We start from the raw sequence: 13,263 nt of genomic DNA, 5'->3' as shown, positions 1-13,263 counted from the left end.
CAGAAATTAGTTTTCCTTCCTCACATCACTCTGCTGCTTTTCTTCTTTGTATAATTATAATTTTTTAAATCATAAATATCTTCCCCCCTCTCTCTGTTTCCCTTTGCCCCTTCAGCCAGCTTGTTGCTCCCCTCACTGAAACTCAGGCCTGGCCCAAACCCATGGCATCCGTTGGAGGGACGAATCCAGGCGGCTGATTGGCTGGAGGCCGGACTGACACGCCCATATTTGGGCAGGCAGAGGCGGAGCTGCCTCACAGCGATTACAAGAGGGAGGAAAACAGGAAAAGTTTGACAAAGCAGCAGAACCAGCTTGTTTAGAGAACCGCTCATCATCACAATGAAGATGCTTTATATGATTAAATAGAAATTAATGAAAATTTGAAATGACAACTTAAAGGAGCTTTAATTAATCATGTTTTATTTGTGCAAACTGCTGGATTTAAAGGGGCAGCACTGTGTTTTCCAGCCATAACAGAATCAAGTAACTATGTTAACTTCAGTTGTTATATATATATATATATATATATATATATATATATATATATATATATATATATATATATGTATATTTACATTTTACTTCCTGATTTAATGCCCTGAAATTGGGCCTCTGTCTCTTTAAAAGCTCCTGCTTCACCTTCAGGAAGTCATCACATCATGGCTCCTCTATTAACCCTTTCACAACATTTTTACCAGCATTTCACAGAGAAGTAGCACCTATAATGAGCTCAGCAGATCCACCAGGTGTTTGCTAATTGCTGCTGGCTAGTCTGAAGGAACTGCGTGGGGGAGGAGCTTCATCCTTGAAGGCGGGGCTACGTCCACCGAGGCGTTTTGAACAGCTGAATGGTTGTGATGAAGATTAAAGGATTTCTTAAAGATCAAATCAAAACTCCAAGTTTGATTTTCATTAGAGAAAAACATCATAAAATGATTTAAGCTAAAAAAAAAAAGTACAATTTACAAAACGCTGCCTCTTTAAGGGACTTAAGGCTACAATCACACAGCAGGCAAATGTGACCTATGTCCAACTTTTTTACGGTGCAAAATAATCAGATTTGTTCCGATTCAGTACAACCAAAAAAAGGCAAAAATTTTCACTAAAAATCTCAGAAATTTTCTAGGAAAAATGTGGAAATCTTTTGACTTTTTAAAATTTCAAAAGTCAAAGTTTTTTTTTTTTGAAACTCAGAAATGTCCAGGTTTTGTTCTTGAATTGTTTTTTAGATAAGTCTCAGAAATTCTGCAGAAAAATCTTAGAGAAATTTTTAATAGTCGAAAAAGTACATGTTTATTCCCAGAAAATTTCAGAGATTAATGTAAAAAATTCTGAGTTTTTTTCTCACAAATGTTCAGGTTTTGGAGCTCAGAAATTTTTCATTTTTTCCTAAATAATCTAAAAAAAATTTGAGTCAAAGATTTTCAACATTTGTAAATCAAAAAATTCAGATTAATTGTGAGATTAATTTCAAAATTTCTGATTTTTTTCTCCAAAATTTGACTTTCCAACATCAGAAATTTTCATGATTTTTCTAGAAACTTTCTGAGTTTTTTTTGGCAGAAATTTACTCCTTTTTTTACTCTGTACATGCTGCCACAGTAATTCATGCTAATGATGAGTGTAGATGAATATCTGTTTGTTACAAAATTCTTTGTCTTTCTGTACTCAAACTTACAGCAAACGTCACTGATTAATTAGACATTTTTCTCTAGATATGTAGTATTTTTTCTCAAAGAAGGATTTGTGGATTTGTATAAAATAATAAAAAACTGATTTTACTGAATTAGATAATACTGCTTTAGTGCACAGCAACTCTCTGGGTAGGAAGTTATTTTAAGGCAAATAGCTGAAAATAGAAACAGAAGGCCTTGGATCTTATTTTAGAGGGAGTGTGATGCATTTAATGGAGGCAGCTGCTGCTGCGAGCCGAATGATTTATTTTATGAGTTTATCTCTGACTAAATTTCTGCTTGGCAGTGTGAATCCAAGTACAGCATGTGACCCAGACAGGGATGGTTATTAGTAATAAATTATTTATTCAACCAAGCAAAAAGAATATTGTTGCTGTTTGTTAATTAGGACCATTTAACGGCACAGAGAGACCCCACTTTTGAATCAAACTGTGAGAAAGTAAAAGATTCCCAACCCAACTGAAACTGTTTTCAATACGACGGCGTTTTAGGGAATGAGAGATAGGAACAAAATAGAGGAGGGGCAAATTTCCACCATAAAAGTCTAAAATGTTGATTAACCTGAGAAACCTTTGAGAAAAATTTTGAAAATGTCTGAGCTCCAAAAGTTTAAAATTTGCGAAAAGAAAAAAAAAATAGAGCTTGAAATTCATTTTACATATTTTCTAGAACAGACTTGGAAAGTTTCTGATTATTAAAAGTCAAAAACTTTTCACTTTAGACAATTTTCATTAGTTTCATGAGTTTTATATTGAAAAACTGATTTGCCTGATTTTGCCATTTTTTTATTTATATGAATTTCTGTCAATTTTGTCCTTAAAATGCCAAAATTTCCACTTAACTTTATATTTCATCCATCTGTGTAATTTTTAAATATTAAATGATTGATAATTTGATCAGCTACTCAGTAACTGAGTTAACGTTTTACCAAATACTCTTAGCTGAGTAAAAACATGTTAGTGCTGCTCTTCCTCTTCCTCTTAAATCCGTCCAGCAGCCGGTTTGTAAGGGAGGAGATGCTGTCAGCACAGATCGGGCCGCCAGCTCTCTGTCAGCTAACATGGTCTTTGTTTCAATCCAGCTCCCACACAAAGCCTGGATTTACAGGCCTGGGACCCGAAACAAGAGCTGGAGTCACAGGGAGGCAGAGACTGGGAGTCTGATCGCTGTAAAATATCATTTTTTAATTATTTATAGCTAAATTACCTTGAATGTTTTCACAGGTGGGTAGAGAAAACAAAGTTTTACTCAAGTAAGAGTAAAAAGTATTTGGCAAAAAGTCAACTCAAGTACTGAGTAACTGATCAAATTATCATTATTTAATATTTTAAAATTACATCATCAGATGGACCAAAATATAAAGTTAAGTGTAAATTGTGGTATTTTAATTAAAAAAATGACCAGTTCTTTAAATAAAAAACTTCTGAAACTTTAACAGAAACTGCAGGTGTGAGTCTGTGTCTGGTGAAGTTTTGGTTAAAACATGTTAGTTTTTCATTCAGTGGGTAGAAAATCCAGAAGTTTTACTCAAGTAAGAGCAGAAATACTTCATAATAAAATTACTCAAAGCACAGTGTAGTAAAAATAAATTTTTTCAAAAAAGTTACTCAAGTAAATGAAGCTGAGGCAGAGAGAAGGAGTTTGATTGTCTGATTACTATAAAACATCACTTTTTGTTATTTTAAAGGACTTATATTGAAATAATTTTGATTATTTCACACTGCGGTGTCTTATTTTTACCGGTGAGGCGTGCAGGTCTCACCAGAACACAACCCTGCTGCCGCCAGCGCTTAAACCAGCCAGAAAATCAGAGCTGGCTGACAGTGTGCAGCTTCCTGTTTCCAACTGGGACCACTAGGTGTCGCAGTAGAGCAGCAATCAATGAACCTGATGAAAAACCAATTGTCACCAACAAACGGTGCATTTGTTCCCAAGCAAGGTAAATGTAGTTAAATAAAACTGGCAAAATAACAACTGAAATTGAGAAAATGGTAATTAATGGAGAAAAATTATAACTAACTGGAACTATAATGTGAGTTTATAAAACTACGTAAACATACTGAAATAATTGATATAATATCCTTCATTTTCGTGCCTATAAATCTATAAATCTATGTGTTAGTTTTTTGAATTGCTGTGAAATTGATTTTTATTTTCCCAACCAGTTTACGTCAGCTGTTGATAAATTACGGCGCTCCATAATCCTCCTGGCGGCGCTAATGCTAGCACGTAAAATGGAAAAGCTGGGAGAAAATGCCAGAGTTTGTTGATTGTTGAACAATAAATGGATACAGTTTTTTAAAATAATATCTTCTGTTGAGTATTTATTATGCAATCAATGTAAACATAATCATAAAACAATACCTTTTGAATTCTGCACCGAAAAATAAACCAATGTATGAAGAAACTAAAACTACGACCATAACTAATAAAAGTTAAATGGAAACAATATTTAACTAACAAAAACTAGCAATCACTGTAAAAACTAATTAAAACTAATTGAATTAGATGAAAACAAAAAGCCACAATGAAATAAAACTAAACTATAATAAAAAACCCCAAAATTAAAAAAAGTAACTGAAATCATCCACGTGTTTTCAGAGTCGTTGCTGATGTTGATGCTTTCTCCAGAAGCAGTCAGTCGTTCAACCAATCTGAAGAGGCCTCTGACTGAAGACTGCTGCTGTATGTCTCATACAACCGTCATGACAAGCTAACAGCTCAAAGACAGCAGTGTCCTGGTTGACACCATCAGTTGTTAGCAAGGTCTGCTAATCCATCGCCTTTACTTTAGATGTCTAACTGGTAGCCTGGTTAGAAAGCTGGACAGAGAGATGTTGGAGTCGGGGATTTGGTCTCTGAACATTATGATGGATGGAGGGGAAGGTTTGAACTTCCTCCTTCTCTCTCTGCTCTGCATCCATAAAGCTTCCTATTCAACTCCTTTGGGGACTGGGGTCAGAGTTCAAGTATTATTTGAGCTTTTCAGATGCTAATCAGCTAATCCCAATTGTAAAATAAATACCTTGTTGCCACGGTTACACATTATAACAACTGATGCTCCCACACCTCTCTTTTTTAACAACATAATTTATTCAAATAAAACAGTAGGGCTGAAACTATTAATCGGATTAATCAGATTAATAGTGATTAATCAATTATTGAAATAATCTTCAACAAATGTAATTATTGATTATTTACAAGATTATACACATAGTACATAAAGGCTGTTTACTCTGAGAAAAACAACATACTCAGAACTCCAATTAAACCAAAACTGTTCAAAAAATACATTTTGAATTTAAGATAAAAAAGCATATTTGTCTGTAAATATGTTCCATCCAGAACCAGATGTGGGTGAAGTAGCACTACTTCAAGGCACTTTTACTAAGGTAAAAGTAAAAAGTACAATTTTCCAAAATGTTACTCAAGCAAATGTAAATGAGTAAATACTTTCCATCTCTACCAAAACTCCTCAAGCACCAAATTTAGCTTCACCTGGTTAAACTCTGTAAAAAAATCTTGTTAAGCATCTTTTGCTATCTAATTATTAATCAGTTAATATAAAAAATAGTTTATATAGAGCCTTTCACATGGTGATGTTAGAAATATTTTTCATTCTTTGGTACAAATGATCAAGTGTTTACTAAAAGAACGCCAGATTGTTGCATTTTGGGGGATCATGATGTGAGGCTGTTTTTCAGCAGTTTACCTTGGGAATATGAGATAGTTCAACATACAAACATGTTTGGTCTATTTTCTGCTACCAACTTTTGTTTCATGTGTGGATTTCATTTCCTGACCCCAACCTGCACTTTGGAATGAGTTAGAGCGGATACTGTATACAGGCCTTATCGCCCAACATCAGTGTCTGACCTCAGAAATGGTCAAAAACTAAACAAATCTGCTGAAAGAAACAAGCTACCATATCCTTACTTTCTGCATCCAGATTTCTTTGGTGGGAGCTGCTAGACATTTACTAACATACATGCAGCCAGAGAACAAACACAAAGGACAACTGAAAACACAAACACTCAGGAAACAGTCATTGTCCTTTAGGCTCCTGGCAAACAGGAAAATACTTCACATGTCCAAAGTTCCCCAAATTTGACATTTTGCAAGAATTACACCAGTTTTTGCTTTAATAAACTATTAGCTATATACAGAGGCTCATCAGACCCAGCCTTTATTTTGATAGTCCGCTTCCGCTCACAGGCAACTAAATTTGCATATCAGCTAAATATTTAGCTTGGTCAGAACTAAGCTAATTACTTAGATATGGACTAAATAGTTGTGGAACTAATTAGTTGTTAGCTATTTAGTTGTTAGCACACTAAATAGTGAGTGTGAAGCTAACTAAACAGTTAGCAAGCATGCTATTAAATATTTAGTTTGTAACTAAATATTTGATTTTTAAACAAAATATTTATTGTGCTAATGAAATATTTACTTTGCAAGCCAACTGTTTAGATCAGATCTAAATAGTTTGGTTCCATACTAAATGTTTAATTCTGAGTAAGCTAAGGATTTAACTTGTTAATTAAATATTTAGTTTGAAGCTAAATATTAGGATTGTAAATTCAATAGCTAGCTTAATAATGAAATATTTAGTAAAGAAGCTAGCCATTTAGCTTGGAGCTAAATAGCTAACTTGCTTATCGTCAACAAATTAAATATTTACTTTGAAACTAACCCTAACCCTAAAATTAACGGAAAACCCATGTGTAGAAACAGCTGAGTACGTTTGTTTTTCAACAAATAAGAAATCACTCTTTTAAAATGTTATATTTAACATTTAAATATAAATCGAGTATTACCTGTATCGGAGGAAGGTGTCCAGGTGACTCTGAATATCCCACGCAGACACTCGCACATGGTCCGCAGCAGGAGGCCCAAAAGGAGGCGATGAACCGGGGGAGCAGCCCACACGCAGGCTGGGAGAACTGTGGGAGGCCGGTGGGTGTCGGAGGCAATCAGAGGGTCGGTTTAACTGTTTGGGTCAGAGTGACACTGAGCTACACCGTCAGCATGGATACTGAATAGCCAGACGATGACAGAGAAAGAGGGAGGAGAGTACCATGGATGGAGGGATGCGGTACCGATTCACAGAGGTGGGCAGACTTAGCCAAAACCTGAACTCAAGTAAGAGTAGCGCTACTTCAACATATTTTTACTCAAGAAGTAAAAGTAAAAAGTAGCCACCCAAGAAATTACTCAAGTATGAGCTAGAAAAAAGCAATTAGTACTGAGTAACTGTAACAAGTAACTGATTCCGGAGTTTTCTTTCAGCTTTAGCTGCCGCCATTTTGTGGCAGCGTAGCGCCGCCAGACGGAGTGCCGTAATTTGCCAACAGCTGACGTAAACTACTTGTAGGGGGCAATTAATTTCACATCAGTTCAAACACTTCAAAAGGATAATAAGTAGATTGATAAACACAAAAATGAAAGATATTATATCTGTAAGTTCTGAATGTTTTAGTTACTTTTATAACCGCATAATATAGTTCTGCTAACAGAGGTGGGCAGAGTAGCCAACAATTGTACTCAAGTAAGAGTACCACTATTTCAACATATTTTTACTCAAGGAAAAGTAGGGTTAGGGTTATAAATTATAAATTATTTAATTTTTAAAAAATGCATAACTAGGCAGATCAAAAATATAAAGTGAAGAGGAAATTTTGATATTTTAAAGACAAATTTACAGTAATTAATTCAAGTAACAAAAAAAATAACAAAATCAGGAAAAAGAACATTTTCCCAAATCAGTTTATTTAATTAAAAACTCACGAAACTTTAACAAAAACTCCAGATGTGAGTCTGTGTCTGGTGAAGTTTTGGTTAAAACATGTTTGTTTTTCATTCAGTGTAGAAAATCCAGAAATTTTACTCAAGTAAGAGAAGAAATACTTCATAATAAAATTACTCAAAGTACAGCGTAGTGAAAATACTCTTAAAAGTAAAATTTTTCAAAAAAATTTACTCAAGTACCGTAAATGAAACTGAGTAACTGTATCTAGTGTGCTCATTTATTAGTAACAAATGATTAATTTCACTTTTCTTATCAAATCAGCTGACTAGGATACGTAGTTTGCTTTCATGTCTGTTTATAAGTGTTTGTTAGAAATAAAGATGTATAAAGGCAGAGCAGGAGTGTATTAGCAGTAGTGGACAGTCAGCAGTTTGAGGTGACGTTTGCCAAAGCCCGGCTCCTTTGTCTGCTGCTGCCGGGGGCTTTATCTGTGGCCCAGCAGGGCCTTGTTTCTGGGCTTAGAGCGGCTGGAGTCTGGGTGTTATTCAGACAAAATGACTGCAAACTCACCACAAGCCCGGCAGCTCGGCTGGCTGATCATTTGTGATGATTTAAGTCTGAATTAGGAGGGAAACCGAAGACTTAAACCGTTTTATTTTTTATCTTATGTGGTCAAACTTGTGTTTGACCACAGGGATTTATTTTTATTTTTTTTCCTAAATAAATAAGTATTTTCACTTCATCTTTTCTCCTCAGTGGTGAAGTCAGCTGTGTTAGTGCTCTAATAGCAAAGCTAATTTTTTTCAACTTTGAAAAAAAGCTTAGCTCCCAGAAAATAAATTTTTTTGGTAAAAATCCTAAAATGCAATTTTTTTTCAGCTGTTTTGTAAACTTTTAGATGGAAAACATTCAACATTTGTGTTGAAGTTTTGTTTATTGAATGTTGAAAATTCAGTAAACAAACATTCATGCTCTTATTTTGAAAGGGGTGGTGGCAGTTTACATAGCAGCTCATTTTCTTCTCCTAATTGTCTAAATATGCAGAAAGATTATAATTATTGATTTATTGCAATCAGAGGACATATGAAAAGTGTTATGAAAAAGCATTTTCTTACCTAACAAACTTTATGCTCACAAACAACTGTTGTGGCCTGGCTGTCTGCTCCCTGCTCAAGCTGTCAATCGTAGCGGTGTTTAGCTTTATTGTCCTTTTCCCTCATTTTTGTTTTGTTTTGTGCCTTAAATCTGAGTTTAAGGCACAAAAGGAAAGAAAAAGGTTATAAACTTTTGTTTCTTCTTCATATTTCCAAAAGCTCATACAGGAAGCTTGTAGCAAAAGTGCTCAATTCATCCTTTTCCTGTGTTGCCAAATAATAGCAATTAATTTTTTTAATTGTTTATTTATTAAATAATTTCTTTATGTAAATAATAAACAATTAAGAAATAATTATGAATTATTTCTTAATTATTAAAGAACTAAATAACGTTCATTAGAAGCAATAAAAACTAATTTATTTCTGTTTTAATAGTAAAAATTATTCATGCTTACTTTTGGACACAAACCTTCGCTTTCCGCTTCATTTTAAGACTTTAACTTTTTTTTTAAGTTGTTTTTCCCTTTTTTTAAGGGAATAAGTGAAGATTGGTCTGTGCTGTTTGTGTGCAATAAGCCTCAGATAATCCGAACAAACTGCAGAGTGGCTGATAGCTGAGTCATGTGCAAACGTTTCCTTTCTCCTGAAACCCTGAAAATCCTGTGGCTTTAAGAGACGGTGGCTCAGATGGATCAAACGGTGTTTCTTCTCATCAGTCGCAGCTTAAACGTCTCATCTTCAGCTCCTTTCTTCTTCTCTGCTGCTCAGAGGAATCGTTTGCTTTAAGACACAAAACCTTTAGGCTGCCAAAAATAGGAGCAGCAGCACAAATGGAAAACATGCCACTAAAAAGCTTTGTAGTTTATTCATCCTTATTGTTTTTATTTAATTCATGAGAAGGACTGGCAGCCAATCAACCACTGACCTATACAGATAAGTGAGAATACAAAATGGGAGGATGGAAAAAAAAATATAAAGGGCTAATTTTCTACCCAAAAAATCTCAGAAATTTTCAAGAAAAAATTTAGAAATTTTTGAGTTTGAAAGATTGCTAGAAAAAACCTCAGATATTGATCTTAATTTACAAAATTTTGTAGAAAAAAACAATGAAATCTCTGAGCTTGGAAAGTTGCAAATTTTCTATAAAAAAACATGGGAATGTCAGCTTTAAAGGCAAATATTTGCTAGAAAAAAATCTGAAAATTCTGAGAAATTTCAGAAATTTTTCCTAGAAAATGTTTGGGTTTGAAAAATCAAAAAAGAAAAAAAAATGCTAGAAAAAAACTCTGGAATATTTGAGACAAAACAAAGAAATTTCTGACTTTGAATAATCTATTTTTTTTTACTTTTCAAAGTCAGAAACGTGTTTTTTAATTTCTGACATTAATCTCAAAATTCCTTATTTTTCTCTGTCAAATTTTCTACTTTTCAATTTAGTTTGAATTAAAGTTAGCATTTTAGCATAAGCTTCTACTAAATAAAAAGTAGAAGCTTTAGCATTAGCACCACATGCTAATGCTGTAGCATGTGGTGCTTTAGCATTAGCAGAACTGATCTTGGTGCTTTAGGGTTGACCAAGATAACTTTTTAGGTAACGCCACTGCAAATTACCAAAATAAAAGCATCTACTTTGTAACTTATTTCCCGCGTCCGTTGTTGCACAAACATAAAGTCAAACTCTGGTTGGTACAGGTGGGTTATTGAACTGTCTCTGCTGCATATAGATGCCCATAAATGCAAATTAATAAAACAAATAAAACAAGTCACAAAGTCCATTGAGTAAATTTGCATTTAATATCCCTCTTGTGCAAAAATTTATTTTATACAGAATAAATAGCAGAGAGCTGCCGACTTAGAAGGACAGAAAAGGTTCGGGGTGGATCTGCGGTTCTGATGCTCCTGATGACTAGAGAGAAGGAAGAGCAGCGATCAGGTTTTCATCTGGAAGGATTGAAGCTCAAAGGAAACACTGTAAAAATGATTTCATCCTTGCTGTGTTTCAACCTTCATTTAGTTATTCTGTCATGTTCTCCGAACTGCAGGGCTAATGCTCATTTTACAGATTCTATTTCTGAATGACTGAGATGAAATCTAGATCAAATCTGCAATGGAAAATTTGACTTTTTTAACTCTGAAATTCCCAATTTTATTCTAGAAAAGTTTGAATAGTTGAAAATTTGCCAGAAACAAACTCAGAAATGTTGACATTAATCTCAGAAATTTTCTAGAAAAAACTTGGAAATTTTAGAGTTTGTAAAGGTGCAAATGTGGTAGAAAAAAATCCTCAGAAATTACTACAAATTCCTGGGGGTTTTCTAGCAAATGTTTACATTTTCAAATTCAAAATTTCCTTATTTTTTTCTATAAAATTTCTGCAATTAATATAAAAATTTTAGATTTTTCTTGCAAATTTTTGAGATTAATCACAAAATTTCAGTTTTTTTCCTCAAATTTTTTTGACATTTCAAACTCAAAGTTTTCTTTGTTTTGTTTTTTCAAGAAATTTGGACTTTTTCAATTCAGAAATATCTTACTATTTCTTAGAAAATTTATAGGATTAATCTCAAAATGTCTGTTTTTTTATTTTGGAGCAAATTTACTCCTCTTAATTTTTTTCTGTCTACAACGGCTCTAATACGCTGCCGTACGTTTCAGCTTCATGTAACATGAAACTGAAATGTTCCGCGTTCAGATAAGAGTCTTTTCAGTTCACGTTAGACAAAGCAAAGAGATTAAATACATCCACTAAACAAAAGGCTGTGTTTCTTTTTTCCTCAGACTTTAAATTGATCAGAATCAGACGTAGCTCAGTTTTTCAGTGTGGTGGAGTTTGTTTCACCTCCAAACATCTGGCAGGTAAAAGTGAGCGAGTCAGAGAGGAGGAGCCACCGGTTGCTGTTCGCACCCTCGTCACCGCGTCTGTCCACCGGCAGGACGGAGCGGCAATTAAAGTGCAGAGAAAATAAAACAAAAAATAAACAGGAAAATAGATTTAATTTGACTTTACAGAAGTGGACTTCCTGTGGGGGTTAGCCAATCAGATTTCAGGTTCAATTTAAAGAGCTGAAAATGAGTCTGAAATAACTGAATAATATAAACTATTGATTTTAGTTTAAATACTTTTATTTATTTCCAGTTTTATCTTAATTTTTACAAGTCTGGTTCATTATTCGGTGATTTATTAATTCATCCATTCATTTCTTTAATGACAATAGTTTGAGATTCACTGTAAAAACCTCTGATTGTTACCTGTTGTACCAGAAGATTTTTCATCACTTCCTGTAAAGAATCCTCCACACTTCCTGGTAAAGGAAAATATAAATTAAAAAAGTAACTCCTCTTATACTTCTTATATTCCTCTTATCTAACTGGTTGCTTAAATCTTGAGAAAGCACCAATGTTTGTGACATTGTAAGCTTGTAGAAAACATTTGCAAACTTTCCCAGGACTCCCAGAAATAACTGGTTTGTTGAGACAAGATGGCTGAATGTTGGCGTCAAAGGAGCGTTTTATCTTTGGCTCGGCGTATTTAAACCCCACTTTGCTCACCTCGGGTCAGATGTGTTTATCAGCAGAGACTGGGTGGTCAGGCGATTAGACACACCCAGAGCCAGGGGTCAACAGCTGACCCTCCAAAACGCCCACAACCAATTACAGGCAGCGACTGGGAGTTTAAACTCCGGCAGTGATGTCACGACTTTGGGGAGTTTAGTCGTTTACATTTCTAGTTTATTCTCTTAAATTTATAGTTTATTCATTTCTAGTTTATTATCTTACATTTTTAGCTTACTGTCTTCAATTTTTAACCTTTATCTGTCAAACAGCTATAAGGGAAAAATAAACCTGCACCAACAGCGCCTATTAGTGTTTGAAATCTGCTACTGCACCCAGACAAAAAAAACCCCCTGAAAACTGTAAGATACTGGAAATCAGGAGATATTAAAACTACTGAATAAAACTGTTTTTCTTTCATTAAGGATTATATAAGCAATATATCACATCTAATGTTGTTTAAAATTGTCCATAAAACGGCAAAAATATACAAATATACTTCTGATTTGTTTTAAAACTTCAAACAACTTTCTCTTAAATATTTTGGATATGGAAAACTGAAACTGACATAAAGAAAAATAAAAACAGAAATACATAAACCAATAGCCTTAAAATGCACCAATTCATTTAAAAAATTGAGAACTTTGCCTGATGTTTTAGAAATAAATTGACTTTCTTTTTTTTCAGTTTAGTTCTAACAACTTTGAAATAAGACAAAAATAAGTTAGAAGTAAGGTTACAGCAAAAGCAGCCTGTTTTGAGTCGATAAGTCTTGAACATTGATGAAAAAGTAGCTTCCCTAGCAGATTATCTTATTTAATACGAGACATTTTTGCCATGCTGTAAGACAAATAATCTGCCAGCGGAACTAGAACCGGGTTGCTAGGTGACGGGCGGGGCCTCGAGGGGTTGCTAGGCAACGGGGCGGTGGCCGTGAAACGTGAAATGTGAAATAATCTGCCAGAAGAAGCAGAAATTTTTAATTAATATTAAATGACTTATTGACTTAAGCTCCTATGTCTTTCTGAAAACTTGTACGTTAATTTTGTCTTATTTCAAATGTTATAAGATATTTAAACTAGAAACCAAAAATACTTTTCTTTTTTTTTTTTTTTTTTTTTTTTACAAAAATGTTTTTTTTTTCCGTGGAAAAAGGGTTAACACCTGTTTTTTG

General features: G+C 34.0%; 1 protein-coding gene and 1 long non-coding RNA gene across 4 annotated transcripts in view; both read right to left on the bottom strand.

The window, feature by feature from the left end:
- The window catches only part of prx (periaxin), a 32,792-nt gene extending 25,955 nt beyond the window's left edge, over window positions 1-6,837 (bottom strand). Inside the window, exon 1 of one of the 2 annotated variants that reach the window (XM_015033128.1) lies at window positions 6,512-6,837. In XM_015033128.1, coding sequence (XP_014888614.1) covers window positions 6,512-6,569 — 58 coding nt within the window. In that variant the 5' untranslated portion in view covers window positions 6,570-6,837. The remainder of the gene's footprint in view (window positions 1-6,511) is intronic. The other variant, XM_015033121.1, reaches the window with a different exon arrangement.
- Window positions 6,838-10,308: 3,471 nt separating this feature from the next.
- LOC106947882 (uncharacterized) overlaps window positions 10,309-13,263 on the bottom strand; it is a 6,729-nt gene continuing 3,774 nt past the window's right edge. The window contains exons 3-4 of one of the 2 annotated variants that reach the window (XR_001425063.1): window positions 11,278-11,839; window positions 10,309-10,443 (exon numbers count right to left, since the gene is read on the bottom strand). This is a non-coding gene — a long non-coding RNA (uncharacterized LOC106947882). Of the gene's footprint in view, window positions 10,444-11,033; window positions 11,840-13,263 lie in introns of those variants that run through there. The other variant, XR_001425062.1, reaches the window with a different exon arrangement.

This window comes from Poecilia latipinna, unplaced genomic scaffold (assembly GCF_001443285.1).
Source record: "Poecilia latipinna isolate Pla-1442-1.1 unplaced genomic scaffold, P_latipinna-1.0 Scaffold15, whole genome shotgun sequence".
NCBI lineage: Eukaryota > Metazoa > Chordata > Actinopteri > Cyprinodontiformes > Poeciliidae > Poecilia > Poecilia latipinna.
The sequence above is the reverse complement of the archived record's forward strand: the minus strand, read 5'-3'. Positions and strand labels throughout refer to the sequence as shown.